General features: G+C 44.9%; 3 protein-coding genes across 4 annotated transcripts; 2 read left to right on the forward strand and 1 right to left on the reverse strand.

Annotated features, from left to right (window-relative positions):
- The first annotated feature begins 1,110 nt into the window (after positions 1 to 1,110).
- Positions 1,111 to 7,687, forward strand: LOC122896048 (zinc finger protein 445-like). The gene is made up of 4 exons (XM_044233988.1): positions 1,111 to 1,123; positions 2,217 to 2,455; positions 5,390 to 5,467; positions 7,068 to 7,687. The coding sequence occupies exons 1-4, from the start codon at positions 1,111 to 1,113 to the stop codon at positions 7,209 to 7,211; spliced, it is 474 nt and encodes a 157-aa protein (XP_044089923.1). The 3' UTR covers positions 7,212 to 7,687.
- Positions 7,688 to 10,864: 3,177 nt separating this feature from the next.
- ZNF789 (zinc finger protein 789) lies at positions 10,865 to 11,782 on the forward strand. The gene has a single exon (XM_044233990.1). It carries the CDS (start codon positions 10,865 to 10,867, stop codon positions 11,780 to 11,782), a length of 918 nt encoding a protein of 305 aa, XP_044089925.1.
- Positions 11,783 to 14,847: 3,065 nt separating this feature from the next.
- Positions 14,848 to 26,340, reverse strand: ZNF394 (zinc finger protein 394). 2 transcript variants are annotated; one of them, XM_044233766.1, is made up of 3 exons: positions 25,714 to 26,340; positions 21,567 to 21,702; positions 14,848 to 15,913 (listed from the first exon to the last, which is right to left on the reverse strand). In XM_044233766.1, exons 1-3 carry the CDS (start codon positions 26,164 to 26,166, stop codon positions 14,853 to 14,855), a joined length of 1,650 nt encoding a protein of 549 aa, XP_044089701.1. In that variant the 5' UTR covers positions 26,167 to 26,340; the 3' UTR covers positions 14,848 to 14,852. The 2 variants fall into 2 exon arrangements, with proteins under 2 accessions (XP_044089701.1, XP_044089702.1); XM_044233767.1 differs by lacking the exon at positions 21,567 to 21,702 and having other exon boundaries at positions 15,766 to 15,913.
- Positions 26,341 to 27,222: the final 882 nt, after the last annotated feature.

Genomic DNA, 27,222 nt, shown 5'->3' on the forward strand with positions numbered 1-27,222 from the left:
CACTGTAAAAAACTATAGAACTAGACAGAATGTATGAAAAAATGTTTCTGACTGGGGACAACATGCAGTTCAGACCTGTGATCCCGGAAAAAAAGCATCTTCTATTCCATAGTATAGGGGAGGAAGGGTCCAAACAGACCACAGCAGACCTCTAAGATGAGAAGACAGAGATTTGAATTCAAGGAAGTTGAGGTAACTGGGATTTGGGTAGCAAAATCCTAGGGAGCCAGAAGTTACACAGAGAAAATATCTAGAAATTTCTATAATGGGCTGTCTTGAGTCTGTTCCTAGTAGAATCAATGTCCAGCAAAGAATTAACAAGAAACTGTAAGCTGAATAATTCTCAGAGTTCATACAGAGCTCGGAGATGCTCGTGTCCTAATTGCCATAATTGGTAAAAGTATAAAACTAGCCTTAGAGGAAGGTCAAGAATTGCTCAAGCTTCAAGCCAAGGTCACACTCTTCTTGGGGTGACCCGTCTTTACAAAGCTACAAAACAAGCCTTGAAAGAGGCAAGCTGATCTGAAAGTAATCTGAACTTTCTTAAAGAAAAAAAATTTTCTTATTCTGGTAAAATACATGTAACATGAAGTTTAACTTTATCATAGACCTGAGCTGAAGGCAGAGGCTTTAACCCACTGAGCCACCCAGGCACCCCTATAAACTCTCTTAATAGAGTAGAGAACAAGCAGAAAGTGGCTCCTCTACTTTGTATCCCCCCTTTACCTGTGGAGGGATACATTCCAAGACCCTCCATTGAAGACTGAAACTGTGGATAGCGCCAAACCTTATATATACTATGTTTTTTCCTATACTTACACACTTATGATAAAGTTTCACTTATAAATTAGGTATGGTAAGAGATAAACAACAACAATAATAAAATAGAACGACTATGACAATATACTGTAATAAAAGTTATGGGAATGTGGTCTCTCTTTCAAAGTATCTTATCGATACTGTACTCACCCTTCTTGTGATGATGTGAGATGATAAAATGCCTGTGTGATGAGATGAAGTGAGGTGAACAAGGTAGGCCTTGTAGGTAGCATTCGGCTACTACTGACCTTCTCAGGATATGTCAGAAGGAGGAGCATCTGCTTCTGGACCATGACTGCCGCAGGTAACTGAAACTGTGGGAAGCAAAACAGGGGATAAGGGGTTACTACGACTCAGAACAACCTTATGAAGTTCATAGTCCTAGTCTCATTGTACATGTATGGAAACTAACATACCAAAGAGTGAACTAGTTTGTCCCAGGTCAAACAACTAGTAGGATACTGGTAAAAACAAACACCCTATCCCTTTCTCTCCCTCTCCTCTCTCTCTCTGTTTCTAGTGTTTTGGCCCATGGAAATCAAGTCTTAAAGGGGAGATTTCACACAAGTGTTTTTTCTTAATCTGTTACTTTTTTTTTCTTTGCTACACATGGAATCGGATCAGAGGTTAGTCCTACTATCCATTACAACTAATCGCCACTGATAATAAATCCTATGTTGCTTTATTTAAATATTCGGGAGTTAGAGAGGAGAAAGGAGTTGGGGGAAATTGGAAGGAGAGGTGAACCATGAGAGACTATGGACTCTGAAAAACAATCTGAGGGGTTTGAAGTGGGGGGGGGTGGGAGGTTGGGGTACCAGGTGGTGGGTATTATAGAGGGCACGAATTGCAGAGAACACTGGGTGTGGTGCAAAAATAATGAATACTGTTATGGTAAAAATAAACTAAAAATAAATAGCATTTGGATAATTTCCGAATACGCAATTTCAGGTAAGTACCTATTTTCATATTTTTATGTTGAATAACACAGATACGTATAGTCATTCATTGTATTCAACATACTATGTTATTCGTCTGGTAGGACTGCGTCCAGGGTTAGCGCACTAAAAAGTTGGTCACTGTACTCTGCACTCAAAAGAGGAGCTTTTAAAAAACCCGGCTGCACGAGGGCCCATTCCTAGAAATTCTGATTCAATTGGTGTGGAAAACGAGCATCTCGGTGGTGGAATTTTAGAGCCCTCAGGTAATTCTTACTGGAGATTCCGGACTGCTTCGCTGGGCGGGAACCGGGCGGGGCGGGGCCTGGGAGTCACGTGGCTCACCCGGCGACCTCTAAGGCCGTTGATTGGCCCCTACCACAGCGGCGGGTGCGTGAGACCGGAGGCTGCGGCTCTCTGAACCTGACCAAAGAGTTCCGAAGCCTCCGCGCTTCCTAGAAGGTACGCGGGGCGAGGCGCGGGGCTCTCCGCGCGCGAATGAGGGTCGGCGAGTGGCTCGGGTTTCTTCCGCGTTCGCGCTCTCGGGTTGGGGGGCGGTCATTGAAGGGACGCCGACCGCATCGCGGGTCCGGTCGGGAACCTCGAGAGGGGAGCCCCGGCCCCTATGGCTGCTGCAGGTGGACACTGAGGACTTCCTGGAGGAGGTGAAGCGGCGGAGGGTCAGAGGAGCGCAGCAGGTGTGGGGAGAGAGGAGCTAGGGGGTGGGTGGCGCGGGCGAAACCCCAATGGCCCCTCCACGGCAGGTGTCAGGGCTCGAGAGACCCTCAGGAGAGGGCGCAGGGCACTTACGGAGCGTCTTCCTGAAGATGTCAACTTGTGAATATTTTCCGTGGCGTAAGGAAGAGCAAGTCGGATGAATGAGAGGCTGGTCTGGTTGTAGGAGAAAAGCAGATGTGATTGGACGTTTCAGGAGTTCCCATTATTGAGAAGTGGCATTCAAGATTCTGGCTTCCAAATGCACCATGTTCACGGTAGACAGATAGTTTAGATAATGAAAGGTTTGAGGTCCCTTCCCCAATCTTGAAGTCTTTGGTCAGTGACATTTTTTGCAGTGCCTCCTTGCTTAAAAGACAGAGCATCTTCCAAATAGTATTTTTAGGGAACGTGAATGGTGCGAGAGACTTTCTTAAAAATGCACTCACAGAAAGTAAGGTTCACCGGTGGCCAGAAAAAGCATAAGGAAAAATATAAAATGAAAATCACCTTTGTCCCATCACTTGTGTATTCCCAGAGAGTAACGATGTTGAGTTTCTAATGTCAAAGAAAAACCAAAGTAAAGATAAAGATATACCCCCATGCCAACCACCCCGAGCTGTGGAATCAAAACTAGAGCTGTCCTAATTTCCCCAAAATGCTGACTCTTCTTTTAGGAAAATTAAGCTATCTTCATGTCATGGTGCCCCTGTAGCTTCTGAGCCAATTAGCTAAAAACAAGTAAGCTTCTGCAGTTCTTTTTAGTCTAGAAGGATTGTAAGTTTCTAGTAAACAGTCACAATAAAAAGCAAGGTACTTCCTCATTTCGTGTGTAGGGGTGGAGAAATAATTTTCTTACTCCGTTCTTAGCTGAGATCCCAGCAATAAAAGATTAAGAGAAAAACAAGTTTATTAACATGTATGGGTAGAAAATACTGAGAAATTAGTAACTCCTGCAGTGGGTTAGAATTCAGGCCTAAAAATAAATGTTAAAAAAAATCTTTTTTTTTTAAATATATTTTTTTAATTTATTTATTTGACAGACAAGTAGGCGGAGAGGCAGGCAGAGAGAGAGAGGAAGAAGTAGGCTCCCCGCTGAGCAGAGAGCCCGATGTGGGGCTCAATCTCAGGACCCTGGGATCATGACCTGAGCTGAAGGCAGAGGCTTTAACCCACTGAGCCACCCAGGCGCCCCAGTTAAAAAAATCTTTAAAGGGGCGCCTGGGTGGCTCAGTGGGTTAAAGCCTCTGTCTTCTGCTCAGGTCATGATCCTAGGGTCCTGGGATCCAGCCCCACATCAGGCTTTCCGCTCAGCAGGGAGTCTGCTTCCTCCTCTCTCTGTGATCTCTGTCTGTCAAATAAATAAATTTTAAAAATCTTAAAAAAAAAATTCAGTCCTAAATACCCTCTTAGTCGGGAAAGGGGAGAGAGGATGTAGGCCTCTTAGAGGAGAATAAATGAGTTTTAGGAAAGACGAAGGGGTCCTCAGAAGAGCAGACAGGAGGCCTGAGGGCCTGAGGGCTATGACAGTTTGGGGGTGATGTTAATGTCTAGTCTCATCTCCTGTGACAGAAGTCTATCTTTCCGGGAGGGGAATTTATGACAATTGAGTTCCTTTTCAAGGATCGGTCTTTAGGCAGATAAGGGGAGTTCAGAGAAAGGCTTTCTCTGTGTTTGCTGGTTTTCAAGTGCCTGTAGCTCAAGATAATTATGGGGCGGCATATTCTGCTACACCTTGTGCTTTATGAACTAAGCGGTGGCTGCTGAGAGCTCAGCCTCTTCATGCTTTCAGTTTTGAAGTATCCTTGTTTGCTGTATATTTCTCAATAAATATTCATGTCAAGTAAAGCTCTCTGAATATTGTTTGACAATGATTGCTTCTGTGCTTGTAATATGTAGCCTGAAATCTCTAACCGCCTTAAAGTCATTTTTATACTCTCTGAGTTAATCCTGTAGGATATAGAAATACATGAACACCTTCCCCCATCCTCCAAAACAAGAACAAGCAAAGGCTCTTCATTCAGATCCTGCGAATGATCTGGAATGATCAGATCCTGGTAGCAAGGGAGTGAGCTACCAACCCTTGCTTGGAGGAGACCCAGAGGCAGGCAGGGGTAAGGTTTATGGTGGACAGAAATGGAAAACTCAGATGTGCCCAGTTTGGAGGGTGTTGGCTTGAGAAAGCTGGAGGTAGGTTAAATAAACAGAAGCAGAACATCCTAGGTGTTTGGGTAGAGGAGTGTATTTGGCTTTCTCTGTTGGTCCTCAGTTGTAGGAAGGAAGTCAGAATTAAGGATAAGCTGGTAGTTATTGACCTGATCTTGGTTTGGGCTGATTGCTTCATTGGGTGTGACTTGGCTTCTGGGCTGGTTGTTGCAAGGTGTGGGTCAGAGTTCTATTCTTGCCTATGGTCTTGTCCCTTTATGTATGCAAGTTTTTCAGTGAGGTGCTATAGAACATATTCTAGGGAGAAGGGGAGGGCAGGGCCCTGGGAGAAAGCTTTGGAAATTGAGCTAACTTCAGAAGTTCCTTAAAAAGACCACTCTAGGGACGCCTGGGTGGCTCAGTTGGTTAAGCAGCTGCCTTCGGCTCAGGTCATGATCCCAGCGTCCTGGGATCGAGTCCCACATCGGGCTCCTTGCTCGGCAGGGAGCCTGCTTCTCCCTCTGCCTCTGCCTGCCTTTCTGTCTGCCTGTGCACGCTCTCTCTCTGATAAATAAATAAAAAAAAATCTTAAAAAAAAAAAAGACCATTCTAACAGCTCCTTTCATTTTTATCCCCTATTTCAGCACCAAACATGGTGACTGTATACTGGCTCAGGAGTGTATGGCCAGTTGGAATTCCCTGTCCCAGGGCTGCCTGGGGAGAGAGACTTAAATTGGAACTGGCCTTACTCATTATCTTTTTTTCTCCTTCAGTCCAGCCTGATGGCGGCAGTCCTACCCCATCTCGGAGACCCGGACTTGGAAGCTGTATTCCTGACAGCTGGGTGGAAGGTAAGCTGGGCTTCTCCTCCCCTTCCTCAGGGTAGTCCTGGTAGCCAGGCAATGGCTTTGACTCCTTTGTTCAGGTTGAGCCATCTTTATTAATCCGGGGATTTTTCCTTCTTGGAAGGTGGGCTGTAGAGAGCCTGAACTCAGGGGTCAGGCAGGTTCAAATCCAGGCTTTGTTGTCAGCAAGTTACACACGCTCCCTGGGCCTCAGTTTACTTAACTGTAAATGGGATGATACTGCCTATGACCAAGAGTTGTGAAAATTAAGTGAGGCACTTAGTCAAATAGGTCAATAATACTTTACATAGTATCTAGTTCTATTTTAAACACTCTGTGAATTTTATTTTATTTTTTTTTAAGATTTTATTAATTTGACAGAGACAGACACAGCAAGAGAGGGAACACAAGCAGGGGGAGTGGGAGAGGGAGAAGCAGGCTTCTTGCAGAGCAAGGAGCCCGATGCGGGGCCTGATCCCAGAACTCTGGGATCGTGACCTGAGCCGAAGGCAGACGCTTAACAACTGAGCCACCCCAGGCGTCCCCACTCTGCGAATTTTAGATGTGTTATCATAGTTGTTCATTTTTTCTGTCAGTGAGTGTTACTGTGTATCAGATATTATCCTTTGTGCTAGAGATAAACTTTCTGAAGGAGTTTACAGGTTTTTTGTTTTTGTTTTTGTTTTGTTTTGTTTTTGTTGTTTTGGGAAAAGTAGATATGTAAACAGACTCTTGCATTACAGGGATAAATTCTGATCTGGGTGTACTAAAGTGTACAAGTAAGCTTACTTACTGAATTTGTAACATTATGGAGGGTGATTCTAAAAAGCTGCATTTAGGGGCGCCTGGGTGGCTCAGTGGGTTAAGCCGCTGCCTTCAGCTCAGGTCATGATCTCAGGGTCCTGGGATCGAGTCCCGCATCGGGCTCTCTGCTCAGCAGGGAGCCTGCTTCCTCCTCCTCTCTCTCTCTCTGCCTGCCTCTCTGCCTACTTGTGATCTTTCTCTGTCAAATAAATAAATAAAATCTTTAAAAAAAAATAAAAAGCTGCATTTAAAAGTAAGGAGACAAGGGGCGCCTGAGTGGCTCAATGGGTTAAGCCTCTGCCTTTGGCTCAGGTCATGAGCTCTCTGCTCAGCAGAGAGCGTGCTTCCTCCTCTCTCTCTCTCTCTGCCTGCCTCTCTGCCTACTTGTGATCGCTGTCAAATAAATAAATAAAATATTTTTTTAAAAAAAGGGGAGACAAGTTAGGAAGCCATGGCAACGATTTTGGAAGAAGGTTGGACAAGAGGGAGGGAATTCGAGTTGTTGTCAGCCAATTGACCTAGACTGGTGGTCAGGTTTTACTAGAACACAGCCATACCCATCCACTTACCTGTTGTTCCTCGCTTTTGTGCAGAATAATCCTAGCAGAGACCAAATTGCGTAGGAAGCCTAAAATATTTACCCTCTGGTTCTCTACAGAAAAAGTTTGTCTATTCTGTAATAGAGAAGAAAGAATGAGCTTGGCCGATTCACTTGATGGCCTCAAACCTCACCTATAGAATCATAGTGATAGCTCACAAAGTTATTGTATGAATTGAGCCTATAATTAGTCTCTGTTTTCAGGAGTTGCTGTCCTTTGAGGATGTGGCGATGTATTTCACCAGAGAAGAGTGGAACAAACTTGACTGGGCTCAGAAGGACCTCTACAGAGATGTGATGCTGGAGAATTACAGAAACATGATCTTGTTGGGTAATGACTCGTCTTGAAGATTTGACTCAGTGTCTCTGCAAGTCCTCAGTCCCTTACTTGCCATTCCAAAATCAGAGAAACTCCAAAAACTAGTTTTTACCATAACTCATTTGGCTGCAAGACCCAACCTGTAAAGTCATCAAGTGGTCAAACCTGATCTCTTCCTCCAGGAAGCTATGTCTCATCCTTATTTTTCCCACTTGGTCTTTGTATCTGTTAAGCATCAGAAATATCACTATGTTTGATTAAGGGTACAGCTCCAACCCCTGTTGGGGGTTGATAAAAAATGATAAAAAATAGACACACCACATCACCTTTCTAAAATCTGGAAAAAATTTTGAATCCTGAAACATGCCTGGCCTCAAAGCTTTCAAATAAGGGATTATGGGCAATGAATAGTTTCCTTTGGTTTAGAGGTCAGAGATGTTTAGTCCACTCCCCACCCTGCTCTGCCTCCTCCACATCTATAATACCTGTAGAATGGGGTGCCTAGGTGGCTCAGTGGGTTGAGCCTCTGCCTTCGGCTCAGGTCATGATCTCAGGGACCTGGGATCAAACCCCACGTCGGGCTCTCTGCTCGGCGGGGAGCCTGCTTCTCCCTATCTCTCTCTGCCTGCCTCTCTGCCTACTTGTGATCTCTCTCTGTCAAATAAATAAATGGAATATTAAAAAAAAAGACCTGTAGGAGCCGAAAAGATTATGGCTGATTGGATTCCAAAAGTTAGCTTCTTTTCTCTTGAAACATCTTTTTCAGTCTTCTCTCTGGAAATGGGTTCCTTCCTTTTTGCAGCATCACCAGGTGTCCAGGAAATGACTCTTAACTGACTTCATATCTGAAACTTCACTGCTTTTTCTCTTGGGGAGCCGGCCTTTGTCTTATTCCAGTGCAGTCTCCTCCAGTGGGGGAAGGGGCGCGCATTTCTTCAACAAATAGCTTTCTTTCTGGAGCCACAGATTTGACCTCCACACTGACACTCTTGCCACAGTCTTGACCACCTCTTGTGGGATTGTCCACCCACCTCTGGAGTTTTTGATGTCTGTTTTCCTTCTAAAAGCATTATAAGAGCAGACTTGAATACACAGAAGGTACAGGAAATTATGACGGGAAGGGGAGAACATTCAGGGATAACGCTGTTCATATTTTGGAATATTTCCTTCCAGTTTTTCTCCCCCTGTGCTCTTAAAAAATGTAGCCGAACATATTCTTCGTATAATGCTGTAATTCCATTAAATCTTAACATTATAGCATCAGCATTTCCTGATGCTATTAAAAGCCCCCACAAATACAGTAAATGACCGTAATGTAATTCTATTGTATGATCTGTAATAGTTAATCATTTTCCCATGTGGGGGTATTTAGTTTGGTTTTTTTTTTTTATTGTTGTTGGCTTGCTTATAAAGTCATCATTTTCTGTATTATAATTTTCGAGTGGATGTTTCCGACCATAAATGCTCATATAAATTTCTGACTATTCCCCAGGATACAGAATTTTGGTATTAAAGGGTACGAGCACATTCAAGTCTCTTTGTATTACCCAATGACTTTTCAATAATAGATTAGGAAATAAAAATCCTTTGCAGGCCCACTGCCCAGAAATTCCCCATTAACATTTTGGTTGGACTTTTTCCTTGTATTTTCATATATATGTATACCTATGTACATATACATACACATGCATAGTTTTTAAAAAAGTTTGGATTGTACTTCACATGAGTTTTGCATTCTGCTTTAAAACATATAGGGAACATTTTCCTATTTTAATATTCTTGAACACATGGGTTTTTAGTATCTGCCTAATATTTTGCCTTCGTTGCATTTACATGCCTTGTTGATGTTTACTTTATTTCCAGCTTTGCGCTGGTACAACTCTGCTGAACAGCTCTGGTCCATTCATCTTGGTCCTAATTGTTCCGTAGCCTCTATCCCTAAGAGTGAAATGACCACATCTAAGAGTGTGATGGTTGTTGAGGCTTTCCGTAAAGATTGTCAGATTGTCAGAAAGACTGGGCCGAATTCTATTCCCACCAGCCCTTTTGATTATTATCCTTATCTGTTTGCCCCTGTAGACCCATGGGCGTTAAGCTGAGCACTAGGACATCTCTCCCTGACTCACTAACCGCATCCCATTTACTTCTCCATGAGTAGGATTTCACTTTCCCAAACCTGAGGTGATCTGCCTGCTGGAGCAGTGGGAAGAACCGTGGATCCTCGATCTGCCAAGAGCCGGGACTAGGAAGGCTTCCAGTAGTGCTTGCCCAGGTGGGTGAGGAGAAGGCCCAGTTGAGTGGAAATCCTGAAGAGGCAGGAAAGCCATACTAATGAAACCCCCTGTGTGCCCCAGAGATCGAGCCTGGGGTTTGGTATATCTCCTCCCACTTTTTCATCCCTGCTGCCCTCTGAAAATAGTACATGGGACCATTAGTCCCATTTTCCAGACGAAAAAACTGAAAGATTCAGGGGCCCCTGTCTGGCTCAGTCGGTGGAGTATGCAGATCTTGATCTTGGGGTCATGAGTTTGAGTCCCACGTTGGGCACAGAGATGACTTAAAAGTAAATAAATAAACTTTGAAAAGATTCAGATCTCTGTCACACAGTAGATTGAGAGTTGGGATTCGATTTCAAGTCTGCCAAGCTCATTCATTGCAGTAGATTCCTTCTCTGAAGCAGCCCGTCTGACGGCTCTTAACGCCAAACCAGATAGGCCTTATTCTACCCTCATTACTTTTCCTTCCTCTCTGTTTTCTCTTGTTCCTTCCAATTTTAGTATATGTGCTGCCGAAGCGAGCACTGTTTTCTCTTGTTCCTTTGCTTCCCATTTTATTTTTCACATTCCCATGGTGTTTCTTGACATATCTGCTTTTTCCTATTTACTGTGTCCTGATTGCTGTTTCTGCCTTTTTCCATATCCTTCTCCTCCAGAATTTCTCAGCCTCTGTTCTGTTGACATTCTGGGCTGGATAATTCATTGTGGGGGCCTGTCCTGTGTACTGTAGGATGTTTAGCCATATCGTTGGCCTCTTCCCACTAGATTTGAGTAGCACCACCCCAGATGTGACCACCAGAGAGGTCCTCTGACATTGCCAACTCTCCCCCAAGAGGAACATCACCCCTGGTTGAGAACCACTGCCATATTCTCTTGGCTTTTGTATCTACTTCCCTCTGGTTCCTTTCCTATGTCTTACACTGCCCATTTTTAAGGAGTTGTTCTCCCAGAACTATTGAAAACCTGCTTATTGAGAAAATATAAGATGCCTTTTCTACACTTATGTGACACTACTGAGTACTCAGAGTAAGTTACTTTCCAGTGGAGTTGATGGGTTTGTTCCGTTCTCACTTCTCTGGCACACACTTGTGCATTTTTTCTGTTGGTTAGTTGATGTCCAGAACTCTTTCTGCTATTGAAGCCAGGAGTCCTGTGAAAATCAGAATTTTGGCCCCTTTAGCCAGATGATATAATAACTAAGTGAGCACTTTTTTAGCTTCGTTTGAGTGTCTGATAGCACATACTGTTGGCTTCTCTTTTTTTCCTTCTGCAGTGCACGGGTCATTTCTGTGTTTTCTTTTTATTGGTTAGGTTCTGAAGTCAGATGCAGGATGAAAAAGCCAACTGCAAAACAGAAAATTTCTGTAGATTCAGAGTCCTGTAAGACATCAGTGGTAAAGCAAACAATGGCCAAGAGACCTGCAAAAAAGTTACATGAATGTAGTGAATTGGGGGACCTTTACAGACGTGCATTCCCTACTCTTGGTGATGAATGCCACAAGGACTTCTTTCAAAACCTTCACCTTAGTCGAGATCAGAATGCTCAAACATGGAAGAAGCAGGGAAAATGCGAGGACTATGGAAAACCTTTCCATCAGAGATCATTGCTTTTGCGGCACAAGCAAATTCTTACAAACGTAAAATCTTATGAATGCAGTGAATGTGGAAGAGTCTTCAGGCGTCAGGCAAATTTTGTTCGACATCAAAGAATGCACACGTCAGAGGATCCCTTTGATTGCGACATATGTGGGCAAGCCTTCAAACAGAAGTCCACTCTTGCTGTCCATAAACAGTGTCACCCTCAGAAAAAGCCATATAAGTGTCATGACTGTGGAAAATGTTTCCGTCAGATGGCATATCTTATTGAACATAGGAGGATTCATACCAAAGAAAAACCCTATAAATGTAGTGAGTGCGAAAGAACATTTAGTCAGAATTCAACCCTTATTCGACATCAGTTAACCCACAGCGGAGAAAAACCCCATAGATGTCTCCAATGTGGGAAGGCCTTTGGTCGGCATTCGACCCTTCTGAGCCATCAACAGATTCATACCAAACAGAACACTCACAAATGCGGTGAATGTGGAGAGTCCTTTAGCCGGAGTGTAGATCTCATTCAGCATCAAAGAACCCATACCAAGGAAGAATTCTTTGAATGTAGAGAATGTGGCAAGACTTTTAGTTTTAAGGCAAATCTTCATCGCCATGAGGTCATTCATACTGGAGAGAGGCCCTACAGATGTGACAAATGCGGAAAATCTTTCATCTGGCGCACAAGCTTTATTAAGCATCAGGGTACTCACAGAGAACATTTATCAATGTGACACTAACTAGAAAAAGACCATTGGAAGACCAGAACTTAGCACTCTTGTAATTATGTGTAACTCATTGTTTTATGAAAATTAATAAGCATGAGTTGAAATGGTTTTGCTATAGGAGCCCTCTTTTTGTAGCTAACCTTCTTGCTGGAATCAAAAATTAATAGATCATGTAATAGGCTATTGTGTTTGGACTACTCCCTTGAGCTCCTTATACCTTCATTGTCCCAAGTCCAGGCAGAAGGGAGGCATAAAAACTTTGTGGTTCCTTAGCCTCGAGACCATTTGACGGATTATGAACGATGTAGGAATACTTTTATTTCTCGTACCCCTGCGGAAGAATGTTTGTTTTTTTTTAAATATTTATTTATTTGACAGACAGAGATCACAAGTAGGCAGAGAGGCAGGCAGAGAGGAGGAAGCAGGCTCCCCGCGGAGCAGAGAGCCCGATGTGGGGCTCGATCCCAGGACTCTGGGATCATGACCTGAGCCGAAGGCAGGGGCTTTAACCCACTGAGCCACCCAGGCGCCCCAGGAAAAATGTTTTTAAGTAAAAGAAAGGTGTAAAAAGATACTTTTCTTGGTTTTATGTAGAAAAATTATCTGATACTACATTAACTTTTTTTTACGATTTTATTTATTTGATACAGAGAGAGAGGTCGCAAGTAGGCAGAGACTCAGGTATAGAGAGAGAGGAGGAAGCAGGCTCCCTGCCGAGCAGAGAGCCCAATGTGGGGCTCGATCCGAGGACCCTGAGGTCATGACCTGAGCCGAAGGCAGAGGCTTTAACCTACTGAGCCACCCAGGCACCCCTACATTAACTTTTTAAAAGTAAAATAAAGGCCATTCACAAGTAACTAGTGAGATTACGAATTACTAAAATTTGGGTGCCTGGCTGAGATGTCGTGAATTCAAGCTCCACTTTGTGTGTGGAGCCTGCTTTAAAAAAAATCACTAAAATTTATCCATAAACAAAATTAGTGTGCTACTAGATTCTACTGAGAGTTCTAAGTCAATTGTTGATAGCAGATGCTGTTGGCCTGCCCACCCTCTGCTTACTCCCTCTGTTGGGTTTCATCGGATTGCACCGTGTGTCTCTCGGTCTGCAGGATTTTTCTAAAACCACAAAAGGCCACTGCTCTGTAGGGTAACCACATTGTGGGAGCAGGCCCCAGCTAATGCTTGGTGGGAATTTCACAAACATGATCCTTTCTCCCCTTGGGTGGAATATCTCTGAAGCCTGCATTTTACACTTGTTTTCAGTTTTGCCATGGGATTCTGCATTCACTCACCTTGGCAGCTGCTTTATCAGTGGTCTTCTCTGCTCTGCCTCTTCCATATCGCCTGCCAGTGTTTCAACACCTCTTCTCCCCACAGGTGAGTTGCTTGTGCTCAGAAAGTGTCGACTGTAGTCCTCGAGGAGCCCTAGCCCTTTTGCTTCCAGTTATTGCAAGCACATTCTTAACATTCAGGTTACATGGGTTGAGCTGACCATATGACTTCCCTGCAGCTACCAGTACAAGAAACCCATCTGAGATTCTAATATCCTAAACATCATCCTAGGTCTGCACTATAAACTGCTGCTATTTGGATGCTCTCCTATAAATCCCCTCTAGATTCTTCTTGATTTTACTTTCTTACTCCTACCAATTCTGACTTCTTACCCAACGCATAAAAACAAAGCTCTATTGAGAAAAGGGAAGGGGCACCTCTGAAAATAAAGGAATCGTGAGGCTTGCAGGAGGAAAATAACAACAGATTGTATATTGGGTTCAAAAAGCAATAATTTGGGGGCGCCTGGGTGGCTCGGTGGGTGAAAGCCTCTGCCTTCAGCTCGGGTCATGATCCCAGGGCGCTGGGATCACGTCCCGCATCGGGCTCTCTGCTCGGCGGGCAGCCTGCTTCCTCCTCTCTCTGCCTGCCTCTCTGCCTACTTGTAATCTCTGTCTGTCAAATAAATAAATAAATAAAATCTTAAAAAAAAAAAAAAAAAAGGCAATAATTTTGTACTGGTCAGCATGAACAGGCTTGAAGAACCTAAACAAAGTTGACTTCTGACTGAGGGCGAAATAAGCCAGTGAGAAAGAAGCCCCGCTTAAAACAACCTAGGGGGACGGGAACCTATGAAAAGTGCTTCCCTCCACTGCTAAATGGGAGCCATAAAGCTCCCTAATAAAGCAATAAATAAATAAATAGGGGTGCCTGGCAGGCTCAGTCGTGGAGCATGTACTCTTGATCTTGGGGTTGCAAGTTTGAGCCCCATGTTGGGTGTAGAGATTACTTAAAATCTTTAAAAAGAAATACATACATTTTAAAAATGGCAGCTTGGTTTCCTGATAACAGCGCTCCATTGTGTGGCTGAGAACTGATTTGGAAATCAGCAGTCCGGTCTGGGGAGACTCAGCTACAGGCACACATTCAGCTATAGGAGAACTAGAGGCTTGCTCTGGGGGGTTCCTGGGTAGCTCAGTGGATTAAGCCTCTGCCTTCGGCTTGGGTCATGATCTCAGAGTCCTGGGATCAAGCCCCGCATCGGGCTCTCTGCTCAGTGGGGTGCTTGCTTCCTCCTATCTGCCTGCCTCTCTGCCTACTTGTGATCTCTGTCAAATAAATAAATAAATCTTGAAAAAAAAGCGCAAAAAATATAGAATGCCTCTTGTTCGCACCGAACTTTACACGTGTTTTGGATTGTCGTATTTGAAATCCCCGTCCACCATCGAGGTGGAAAGACCGTTCTAAGCGACTAAAATATTTCTCAGGGAAATAAGTGGAGCGGGCAAGGTTTGGGTCTGAAAGTGGTAAGAAGAGGGAAGAGGACAGGACTATCATATGTCGGAAGGCCCTTCCCTGGGACCATCCTTTGGAAGGGCTCCCCACTTCCACATTCCTGCTTCACTGCGATGTTCTGAGTAGGTACTGAGACTCAGGTCAGACTCACTGATCTGTCTTAACTGTGATGCCTGTGGAAACATGACCCACAACTGACTGAAATACTCCAAATGCCGAAGAATGTAGTTTCTGGACAATGGAAGGAACCAATCAACCAACCAACCAAAACAGCCAGGCAGGAGCCATGTCAGAACAGTGGGACTTTATTTCTGTGGATCCTTTGGTGTCGGATCAGGTGTGGACTCTGTCTAAAGCTTTCCCCACATTCAAGACATTTATAAGGCTTTTCTCCAGTGTGGGTCCTCTGGTGTGTAATGAGGGTTGCGCTCTGACTGAAGCGTTTCCCACACACCGAACACCCGTACGGCTTCTCGCCAGTGTGGACTCTCTGATGTTTAGAGAGGTCTGAGCACCGTTTGAAGCTCTTCTCACACTCTTCGCACGAATAGGGTCTCTCCCCTTTATGTATCCTCTGGTGTCTGAAACGGTTGGAGGTGCGGCAGGTTTCCCCACATTCGTTACACTTGAAGTGTTTCTCTCCCACGTGGATTCTCTGGTGCCGGTTGAGGTGGGAGCTCTGTCTGAAGCGATCCCCGCATTTGGGGCAGGTGTAGGGCTTCGCGCCCGTGTGTGTCCTCTGGTGTTTAATCAGGGCGGCACTCTGGCTGAAGCTCTTCCCGCATTCTTGGCACTCGTAGGGTTTCTCCCCCGTGTGGATTCGCTGGTGTTTAAAAAGGTCAGAACGCTGTTTGAAACCCTTCTCACAGTGGTCACATCGGTAAGGCTTTTCTTCCCGGAACTGCCGCTGGGTCTCGGAAAGACGTGCCCTGCGGGAATGTCCCTCACTGGCGACAGAGCCCTGAGGTTTCGCCCTCTGACGTTTTACCAGGTCTCGACATTCTTTCCAACTGTCCCCCTGTTCGTGCCCATTAACGGGCCTCTCCGCTGTCTGGATGTCTGGACAAGGAACAAAGTTTGCAGTCAGGGCACTGTTGCCAAATTCATTATTTTTGGAGTCTCCCTCTTCTGTGGAACCATTCTTGAGATCTATGGTGCCGGTGAGTCCTTCCTCTTCAGGAGAATTTTCAAGTTTCAGATTTTCTACCCTGTTCTCGTGGGTATCACCACACCTAGAAAACGGGGGACCCTTCCTGTGGAACCCTTCTTGTAGCTGCCCCTGTGGCTCTACTTCTTCTAAAACTTCTTGCTTTGGAATAAATTCTTTGTTCTCAGTTCTGGTTTCCAAACCTGAAACGTGAAAAAGAAAGGAAAAGTGGCTGACATGTCTTCCCTGCACAGGAGCGACACGTATAAGCAGCTGCAGTAAAATACCCACCTCAAAACCCTTTTCATATTCTCCATGAGCCACTCCCCAAGTCAAATTATTTTAATCCATCTGCCAGATGGGCTCATATTTACCAGTAGAACCCCCATTCCTTTCCTTTTATACCTGCGCCAACACCCACAAACCCATCTCTTTCCCCCCTGCCCATTTCCCTATTATAGGAGTCACAGTGTCATAACAGAGGCACATCTGGAAAGGTTGTCAAGAAGGACAGGACAGGCCGTACCCCATGAATGGATGGTTTAACAAGGGAAATTCTACTCATGTGATGAGTTATTTTAACAGACACACCACGTGCCTCCAGTGTCTGGAGGAGGCATGGTCCGCGTGGGAGACAGATCTTGGACTGACTCAAAGTTTACAGGGGAGCAGTCTAGCCACCCAATCCAGAATATCTGAAGTTTACACTCCAGGGAGACGGAATCAGATAAATTCTGAGTTGGGGACGTCAGGCACAACTGAGAACAGAGGGTGGGGACCACTTGCCGATCAGGAGAATCAAGTGAAAAAGGACACACAATTGGGAGAACCTTAGCGCACTGTTGGCTGCTCCTGCCCCAATCCTTGAGCTCCAAAGCGGACATCCTCCAGGCAGAAAGGGAAGGGATGTCACTGGTTTTATTCCCTATTATGTCCCCAATCCCTAGAACAGCACCTGGCTTACTGCAGACACTCAAAATATTTGTTGAACAAATCCCTGTGGTAAAACTTGCCAGCCCAGGCCTGAAATACGGGAATTCCCAAATAAAACAGCACCCGACAGCCAAAGCAATGCTGAGAAAGAACAAATTACATCAGATTTTAAGATATACTACACAGCTGTAGTAATCAAAATAGCATGGTACTGGCACAAAAACAGAATAGAGCGCCCAGAAATAAACCCACACTTGTGTGGTCAATTACCTGATGACAAATGAAGCATGAATATACAATGCAGAAAAGGCAGTCTCTTTAATAAACCATACTGCCAAAACCAGACAGCTACACGTAAATGAGTGGAGCTGGACCACTTTCTAACATTGTAAACAAAAATAAATACAAAATCAAAGACCTAAATGTGAGACCTGACACCATAAAGATCCTAGAAGAGAGTATCGGCAGCGATTTCTCTGAATTGGCTGTTTACTACACATGGCTCCTGCGGCAAGGGAAACAAGAGCAAAAATAAGCTATTGGGATTATATAAAATAAAAAAAAGCTTTTGCAGAGGGTACTTAGCTGGCTTATTTGGTGGAACATGTGACTCTTGATATCAGGGTTGTGGGTTTGAGCCCCAGGCTGGGTGTACAAATTACTTAAAAATAGAATCATTAAAAAAAAAAGAAGAAGAAAGAAAGGAAGAGAAAAGAAAAAAGCTTTGGGGACACCTGGGTGGCTCAGTCGGTTAAGCATCTGACTGTTGATTTTTTTTTTTTTTAAAGATTTTATTTATTTATTTGACAGAGATTACAAGCAGGCAGAGAGGCAGGCAGAGAGAGGGGAGGAAGCAGGCTCCCTGGTGAGCAGAAAGCCCCATGCGGGGCTCGATCCCAGGACTCTGAGATCATGACCCAAGCCGAAGGCAGCAGCTTAACCCCTGAGCCACCCAGGCGCCCCCGGACTGCTGATTTTTTGACTCAGGGTTTTGATCTCAGGGTTGTGAGTTCAAGACCCATGCTGGGCGAAGTATTTACTTTTAAGAAAACCCAAAAACTTAATAAGTTAAAAACAAACAAATAAATAAATGAAATGAGTCAGACTGAGAAAGACAAATACCATATGATTCCACTAAGTAAAATCTAAAGAAGAAAAATAAACAAACAAAAAGCAGAATCAGACCTGTAAACATAGAGAACAAACTGATGGTTGCCAGGAGGGAGAGGGTGGGGGGACTTAGCAAAATGGGTGAAGGGGAGTGGGAGATACAGGCTTCCAGTCATGGAGGAAGTCACCAGAATAAAAGGCACAGCATGAGAAAGACAGTCGACGATATTGTAATAGGATGTAATGTAATGGGACAGATGGTAGCTATATTGTGAACAGAGCAGAATGTATCAACTTGTCAAATCACTATGCTCTACACCTGAAATTAGTGTCATATTTGCGTGCCAACTGTACTCAAAAATAAAAAACAAAAAAAAACTGCACAGCACCAGACGACTGACTCTATTTCGAAGACCACCAGATCACAATCCTACCCCAACACAGAGTTTTCAGTCAGAATTCTTATTTTGGGGGTACCTGGGTGGGTCAGTTGTTAAGCGTCTGCCTTCAGCTCAGGTCATGATCCCAGGGTTCTGGGATTGAGGCCCACATCAGGCTCCCTGCTTGGCTTCTCCCTCTCCTACTCCCCCTGCTTCTGTTCCCTCTCTCATTGTGATTCTCTCCGTCAAATAAATAAATAAAATCTTTAAAAAAAATTTTTTTAAAGAAGATTTTATTTATTTATTTGACGGAGAGAGATCACAAGTAGGCAGAGAGGCAGGCAGAGGGAAAGGAAGGGAAGCAGGCTCCCCGCCGAGCAGAGAGCCCGGTGCAGAGTTCGATCCCACAACCCTGAGATCATGACCTGAGCCAATGGCAGAGGCTTTAACCCACTGAACCACCCAGGCACTCCTTAAAAAAAGATTTTATTTAGGGGCACCTGGGTGGCTCGGTGGGTTAAAGCCTCTGCCTTCAGCTCAGGTCATGATCCCAGGGTCCTGGGCTCGAGCCCCACATAGGGCTCTCTGCTCAGCAGGGAGCCTGCTTTCCCCCCCCCCCCGCCTGCTTGTGATCTCTGTCAAATAAACAAATAAAATCTTAAAAAAAAAAAAGATTTTATTTAATTATTTGACAGAGAGATAGAGCACAAGTAGGCAGAGCTGCAGGCAGAGGGTGAGGGAAAGCAGACTCTCCACTGAGCAGGGAGATCGATGTGGGACTCGATCCCAGGCAGGCAGATGCTTAACAACTGAGCCACCCAGGCACCCCTGGTATTTTCCTAAGATTGGAAAAACACAAACCACATAACAAAGATTAAAAATCTGACCATAGTTGACCCTCAAACAAGGGTTTGAACTGTGTAGGCCCACCCATATGTGATTTTTTGGTAAAGATGGTACAATACCGAAGGCAAAAAAAAAAAAAAAAAAAGACAATACAGTACTGTAAGGGTCTTTTCTTCCTTATGATTTTCTTAAGAACACTTCCTTTTTTCTAGTCCACTTTAAAGTAACAATATAGGGCGCCTGGGTGGCTCAGTGGGTTAAGCCTCTGCCTTTGGCTCAGGTCATGATCCCAGGGGCCTGGGATCCAGTCCCGCATCGGGCTCTCTGCTCAGCAGGGAGCCTGCTTCTCCTCATCTCTCTCTGTCTGTCTCTCTGCCTACTTGTGATCTGTCAAATAAATAAAAATAAAATCTTAAAAAAAATAAAGTAACAATATAGTATGCATTACACATAACATATAAAATATGTGTTAACTGACAGTTTATGTTACCCATAAGGCTTCCAGTCAATGGTAGACTATGAGTAAGTTTTTAGGGAGTTAAAAGTTATATGTGGATTTCTGACTATAGGGGTAAGGGACTGATGCCCCTAACCCCTGCATGTACAAGTCAACCAGATATTAAAATTTTTAAATTCTACATAACTAGACATGTCATCGTGAAAAGCCACTTATATAACCAGTAAAACAACAAAGAGTTAATATAAAAAATACAAAGAACTGCCACAACACAATTAAAAAATAGTAACACAGGAAAGGAAGGGAGATAGAATATAAATAGGCAATTCATAGAAAGTCCAAAACAAAAATCTGGAAAGATATTTAAGCCAATAGGAATCAGGAAAATGCAAGTTAAAATAATAAGATACTATTCGCTCTTTAATCCACTTAGTATTTATTGAGCACCTACTGTATGCCAACCACTATTCCAAGTGCTTGGGATATGTTAGAACCAAGCAGACAAAATCCCCCCCACCTCATGGAGTTTACAGTCTAAAAGGGGTGGACAGACAACAAAATGAGCATAAAAGATATTCTATAAGAAGTCAGAGGGTGATGAATGCTGTGGACCAAGTTGAGGAAGGTAAGTGATCGGTCAGCAACATGGGAGGAGACAATGGAAGGCAAACTGTGGTATCAAAACACAATGGTCAGGTCAGCGCTCACTGAAGACAGATCTGAGCAAAGACTTGAAACAAGTCAAGGAGTCTGCTTAGTGGAGATGTGGAGGAAGATTATTCCAAGGAGAGGTATCAAACAGAGAAGCAACAGGATACAGTACGCCCACCATGTTCCAGGAGCAGAAGGTCAGTGGGGTTGAAGCATAGTGAGTGAGGGGCACAGTAGGAGAGGGGTGGGCAGGGTGACAGGGCCTTGTCGCATTAGGCTTTTACTCTGTGTGAAATAGAGAGCCACTGCAGGTTCCGAGCAGATGTGTGATGTAGTATTTCAAAAGGCACAGTGAGCTACTGCGTCACGACACCATGCCATCAGTTGAACCGCAAATATTGACAAGGATGCAGAGAAAGAATTCTCATATATTGCTGGTAGGAGCCCAAACTGGTTACAGTCCTTCTGAACAGCAAAATGGGCAAACATGCCTAAGTCTATTCTCTTTAGGTGTTCCTATAAATGAACACGAAATGATTCAAGAATGTTTGATGTAATGCTATTTGTAATGGTGAAAAACTAGAAGCTTTGATGTCCATTGATAGGACAGTGGATAAATGAAATCTGGACTATTCATACAATGAAATATACCAGTGTTAAAATGAATGAATGAGGGACGCCTGGGTGGCTCAGTCGGTTAGGCCGCTGCCTTCGGCTCAGGTAACAATCTCAGGGTCCTGGGATCAAGTCCCGCATCAGGCTCCTTGCTCGATAGGGAGCCTGCTTCTCTCTCCACCTCTGCCTGCCACTCTGCCCGGCTTATGTGCATACACACTCTCTGACAAATAAATAAATAAATAAATAAAATCTTAAAAAAAAAAAAAAAAAAAAAGAATGAATGAGAGCTACATGTATTGACATGGATAAATACCAAAAATGTAATGCAGGTCAAAAAATAAATAAATAAAAAAGGCAAGGTGCAAAAGAATCATACAGGAATATATTAACATATTTAAATATTAATTTTGTTAAACCTGGGTGGTAGATACACAGATGCCCATTATATTTTTTGTATTTTTCTATATGTATTTTATTTTAAACAAATGAAAATAGGGGTGCCTGGGTGGCTCAGTAGGTTAAAGCCTCTGCCTTCAACTCAGGTCTTGATCCTAGGGTTCTGGGATCGAGGCCCCATCGGGCTCTCTGCTCAGCAGGGAGCCTGCTTCCTCCTCTCTCTGCCTGCCCCTCTGCCTACTTGTGATCTCTGTCTGTCCAATAAATAAAATCTTTAAAAGCAAACAAATAAACAACAACAACAACAACAACAACAAAAGAAAATAAAAAGCTGAATCTATCACCTAACAATATAGAACAGCAAGGTCCTGTTAAGTCACAAAAGAGACAATAATAGGTCTCAACCTATCTGTGTGACCGGCCCTCCACAAATCACGCACAGCTTGAAACGAAGTCAGCACTTACTCGGAGAGACCGAAGAGACTGTGTTTCTGCAGTCCTTCAGGGCGTTCTCCCAGCAGAAGTTCCTCTGAGCTGGGTCCAGGTGGTCCCACTCCTCCCAAGTTAGAGACACAGCCACATTGTCAACCATCACCAACTCCTGAAATGACACGAGACCTCCACTCAGCGCCTGCTGTTCCAGGACAGTGTAAGTGACCACTCATCTCCGGATGAGGCCGGACTCCAGAGGAGTCTGCACACACCGAGCAGGAAGCCCTGGGAATCAAGTAACAACCAGGACTGTCGAGACTTTTCCAGTGTCTTGGACTGACTGGAGTTTCAAAGTAACAAAGAGGCTGAAATTCTCTTGCAATCCTGAAAAGCCTTTCTGTGGACTGTTTACAATAATGTGGAGAAAGAGCAAAACATTAATTTGAGTTACATCACTGTGATTAATCAAAATGGAAATCTGATATAGATTAAAAATATACAGGCAACCAGGAAGTCCCAAATTCCAGTGCTGTCTCCGAGACTTGCCCACCTCATGTGTGAAATGCATACAAATAATTTAAGAAGATGAGGGCAGGGCGCTTGGGTGGCTCAGTGGTTTAAGCCTCTGCCTTCAGCTCAGGTCATGATCTCAGGGTCCTGGGATCGAGCCCCATATTGGGCTCTCTGCTTAGCAGGGAGCCTGCTTCCCTCTCTCTCTGCCTGCCTCTCTGCCTACTTGTGATCTCTCTCTGTCTATCAAATAAATAAATAAAAATCTTTAAAAAAAAAAAAGAAGATGAGGGCAGCTCACTGACAGCAGCTGTTCAATAACATTTACTTTCGGGCGCCTGGGTGGCTCAGTGGGTTAAGCCGCTGCCTTCGGCTCAGGTCATGATCTCAGGGTCCTGGGATCGAGTCCCGCATCGGGCTCTCTGCTCAGCGGCGAGCCTGCTTCTCTCTCTCTCTCTCTGCCTGCCTCTCCATCTACTTGTGATTTCTCTCTGTCAAATAAATAAATAAAATCTAAAAAAAAAAAATAAAAAAAATAAATAATAATAATAATAACAACATTTACTTTCCCTTCCCATGACCATTGCCCTATAAGATAATTAACCAGCAAGATGATCTTTTGTGCTAGCTTATTTAAATCTAAGTTGACCATTCTCAGAGGGTAAAACCGCAGTTCTTAGAAAGGGAAGGTTCCAACACTGGTGTGGGGAAATGTCAGTCCAGGCTTCAGTGATGGGTCTCAAATTGACTCCAAGGATCTCTCACTAAACAACAGGAAAAAGAAATATAGTTTTAAATTTTCTGTGTGTTGTTTTGATAGCTTTAAATTTTTCTTTTCTTTTCTTTTTTTTTTTTTCTGGCTAAGGAGACTGCCCTTCCCAGGGCTAGTCAATTCTTGGAGCAAAAGGCTCAGCCAGAGGCGTCTGGGTGGCTTAGTGCATTAAGCCTCTGCCTTCAGCTCAGGTCATGATCTCAGGTCCTGGGATTGAGCCCCTCATCGGGCTCTCTGCTCAGCAGGGAGCCTGCTTCCTCCTCTCTCTCTGCCTGCCTCTCAGCCTGCTTGTGATCCCTCTCTCTGTCAAATAAATAAATAAGTAAATAATTCAAAAAATAAGAAATATTATTTATTTATTTTTAAAGGATTTTATTTATTTATTTGACAGAGATCACAAGTAGGCAGAGAGGAAGGCAGAGAGAGAGGGAGGGAAGCACGCTCCCCCTTGAGCAGAGAGCCCGACGCGGGGCTCGATCCCAGGACCCTGGGATCATGACCTGAGCTGAAGGCAGAGGCCTTAACCCACTGAGCCACCCAGGCGCCCCCCCCAAAAAAAATCTTAAAAAAACAAAACAAAACACTTAGCCAATACTACTTAATCTCAAGCCATACCTCCTCTACCTGGCCTGTATACTCCAAGAGGTAACATTCCTCTACCTTCTTTATCCTAGGAGCAGGTATCAGGCCAACTACAGACCAGCCCTATAGGTTAAGAGCTTGTTAAAATTATTCAAACCAACCAATTCTAAACTGCTGCCCTGCCCTGCCTTGTCTTTCCTTGAGAAACCTCAGTATAGACAGATAGGCTCTGGCCTAAACCTTCCCATTGCTCCAATGTTCTGCCTCCTCACCACCCGTGCTGTCCTTCGCAAGAAGCTCTGAATGTCATGCTGTGCCTCCTGTTTCTAAGATCTGAGTATAATAAAACTTGTTTTCTCCTGACCCTTGCCTCGGCTTCCTTGTAAATGAAAATCATACTCCTTCCTGTATGTCTCTTCTACTCTCAATACTCTGAATACTTTCACCCCAACACCCCTTCACTTCTGACACCAGATGTAGGGGTTCTCATATATCAGGAAATTCTGTAATACCAGCTGGGTATCCTAAAGTTGAACTCAATTCTGGTATTATCTATCTGGATATAAGCTCAGATCCCACAGGTTAAAGGCGGGGTCCCACAAGACTATATTCTCTCAACTTTAGAAGCAGTAGGTCTCCAGGTTACCCACTATTTCTGACTTGACCATAAATCAGGGATTCCCAAGATCTCCCCCTACCAATTTGACTCTTTGCTTGAAAAGCTCACAGTACTTAGGGAAACACTTAGGTTTACCAGTTTATTACAAAAAGATATAATAAAGGATACAGATGAACAGCCAAATGAAAAGATACATAGTGAGGTCTGGGAGGGTCCAGAGAGGAGGAGCTTCTGTCCCCTAAAGAGTTGGGGTTTGTGACCCTCTGGGTACATGGATGTGTTCACCCATAGGAAGCTCTCTGAATCTCATACTGATTAAGTTCTAGAACCTAGGCGAGGTTCAGTGGGCTGAGGTCCGGAGCCGATGACCAAGAAAGAATTCTTGAGACATCTTTGCTGCAAAATGGTGGTTTATTAAAGCACGGGGAGAGGACCCTTGGGCAGGAAGAGCTGCAGCTGCCCCTGGCTGTGAGGGATGGCAGGTTAAGTACCTTGCGGTTGGGGGAAGGTGACGGGAAGGGAGGTTTCAAGAGAGTTTTCATATGCTAAAGAGGGCCTACAAGGTGCCAGGATATTAGGGGCCTTGCCCCTGGGGCTTTTTTTTTTTAAAGATTTATTTATTTAACAGACAGATCACAAGTAGGCAGAGAGGCAGGCAAAGAGAGAGAGAGGAAGAAGCAGGCTCCCTGCTGAGCAGAGAGCCCGACTCGGGGCTCAATCCCAGGACCCTGGGATCATGACCTGAGCCGAAGGCAGAGGCTTTAACCCACTGAGCCACCCAGGCACCCCGGTGCCCCTGAGGCTTGATCAATGTTGTCTTTAGGCCAGCCATCAACATCAAGATAGGAGATTTTTGGTGGGATGTCACAATCCTGTATCAATCGTCTTTGTTATCAGAAGAGATTTAACTATATTTACTTCCCCTTCTACCTCAGCCTCCTTCAGTTTTGTTTATGGTGGGGAGGGAGACATTAGGGCTTAAGGAACTGAGTTATTTGCCTCTGGAAATTGTGCTATTGATAAGGTAACTTCTTTGTTTATAGATCTCTAGGACATTGGTAAACCAAGGGAGACTCTGTCTTGCAGGATGTCATCTCTTCAAGTTAACTATTTGTTTCTCATTTATAGCCGTCAGGGGTGCCTGAGGAATGTCACACACATTACCGAGGGGAGCGGGTGGAGAAGGGGGTTGCAAGGTGCCAGCTTTTGCTTCGTCTTCAGCCAGTCTCCTGCTCCCTCATCAATACTGTTCGGACTTTTATGGAGGCTTCATCACATAGATATAATATAATCACAATTCCACTATAGCCCATCTCCCCTCTGCCGAGTACCATTATCAACTGTAGGAGCGGGGGGGGAGGGGGGTGTCGCTAAACTTCTAAAAAGTAAAACAAAGTGGTGGAGAATTGCTGCTCTAGCCTAAGTAGTTAACGACATCAAGGCACGTTCCATCTGACATCTTTCTTTCCCAAATAATCTAGACTGGAGGGTGTCTTCCAATGGGTAAACAATGCTCCCACGTTGATTTTGTGCTCAGAGGTGGATAACTCAAGGATCATTTCCTGGATAGATTTACCTGTCACTGTTTCCTTACGAAAAGAAATTTTCATGCACACCGTGAAGTTAGGACCAAGCACAGTTAGGAAAGAAGGTCTGAAACTCAGCATCCCGGCCACCAGAACACTTTGACTCCTCACCTGGGGTGAAGCCCCATCCAGCGCTTTCTGAAAAGCGCGCACTGCAGCCGCAGCCTGCTCCCCGCTCTGCGGGCAGTACCTCCGCACCCAGACCTGGAGCTCCTGGGGCAGGATGCTCAGGAACTGCTCCAGCACCAGCAGCTCCAGGATCTGCTCCTTTGAGTGCATCTCGGGTCTCAGCCACCGGCGACAAAGTTCCCGAAGCCGGTTCAGCGCCTCTTCGGGTCCAGCCACCTCCTGGTAACGGAACCGCCGAAAACGCTGTCGCGACTTTTCCGGATCCTGACAGTCCCCGGACGGGTCGGGCTCCTGACCTTCGGGAGAGTCTTCCTCCACTTTCACTATCAAAAGTCCATCACGCAGAGACGGCGCGCCCACTCTCGACCTCGCAGCTGCCATCCAGGCTCCTGCCTCGGCGTCAGTGACTTGACTCGCGGTCAAGCTCGAGCTCATCGTCCTCTGGCGCGCGCTGACTTTCCCGGAGTTCTGCCTTCCGGTGACAAAGACAGCAAACCCTACAAAAAGCCCCGGAACTCATCGGCCTTCCCCAGAACAGCAGCTTCCGACTAACCGGTCCCCAGCAGGGCCGTACTCTGCCCAGCCCACTCCGATACTCCTCCCACCCGCAGGTATTCCACCCACAACCCGCCTCGCCCGGTAACAAAAAGTACTAAAAAAACGAGCCCGGAAGTGCGTCACCAACTTCCGGCGGTGCCCGCCCACCCGGGCCTTTCCTGGGCCTCTCTAGGCGCACGGGAGGAGTGAGGTCCATCTCTATGGTGTGCCCTTCTGCCCCTTCCACAGGTACTTTGTGTACCCTCCTGGAGGAGTTTGCAGTCGCTGAGCTCAATAGAACTAAGTGATACTCTTATTTTACAGCTCGAATGCTTTTTTTTTTTTTTAAAGATTTATTTATTTATTTGACAGACAGAGATCACAAGTAGGCAGAGAGGTAGACAGAGAGGAGGAAGCAGGCTCCCCACTGAGCAGATCCCAGGACCCCAGGATCATGACCCGAGCCGAAAGCAGAGGCTTTAACCCACTGGGCCACCCAGGCACCCCTCGAATGTTATTTTTAAACACGTTGTCTGTGAATAAAGTTTTGTAAGTGTTGGGTCCCCCCAAATTGGGTGCCCCAATAATGGGTCCGTGATTAAAGGAGCGAGACTGATACAAAGCGAAGGTCAAGCAAAGCTTTATTTCGCGCCAAGCATCAGAAATCAGACCGACAGTCAAACAGACAGGTCGGGGCTGCCCCCCCAGAGAGGACGACCCCTTCCTGCTTTCCAGAGTAACTTATAGAGCAAAGGCCATGTGGTTGGACCTGGCCACACACAGGAAACTCCACAGTGATGCTAGGCGACCAATTGAATTACAATTTACCCTAGTAAACATTTGAACCAGCCTATCACACCTTAGTTAGGATTGGCGCCAAAAGGCTCCCAAAGGGCGGGGGCCCATACTCCTTGGTAGCTAGGCGACAGTATGTGCCCCCACTGATTGAATACC

Source organism: Neovison vison, chromosome 14 (genome assembly GCF_020171115.1).
Source record: "Neovison vison isolate M4711 chromosome 14, ASM_NN_V1, whole genome shotgun sequence".
NCBI lineage: Eukaryota > Metazoa > Chordata > Mammalia > Carnivora > Mustelidae > Neogale > Neogale vison.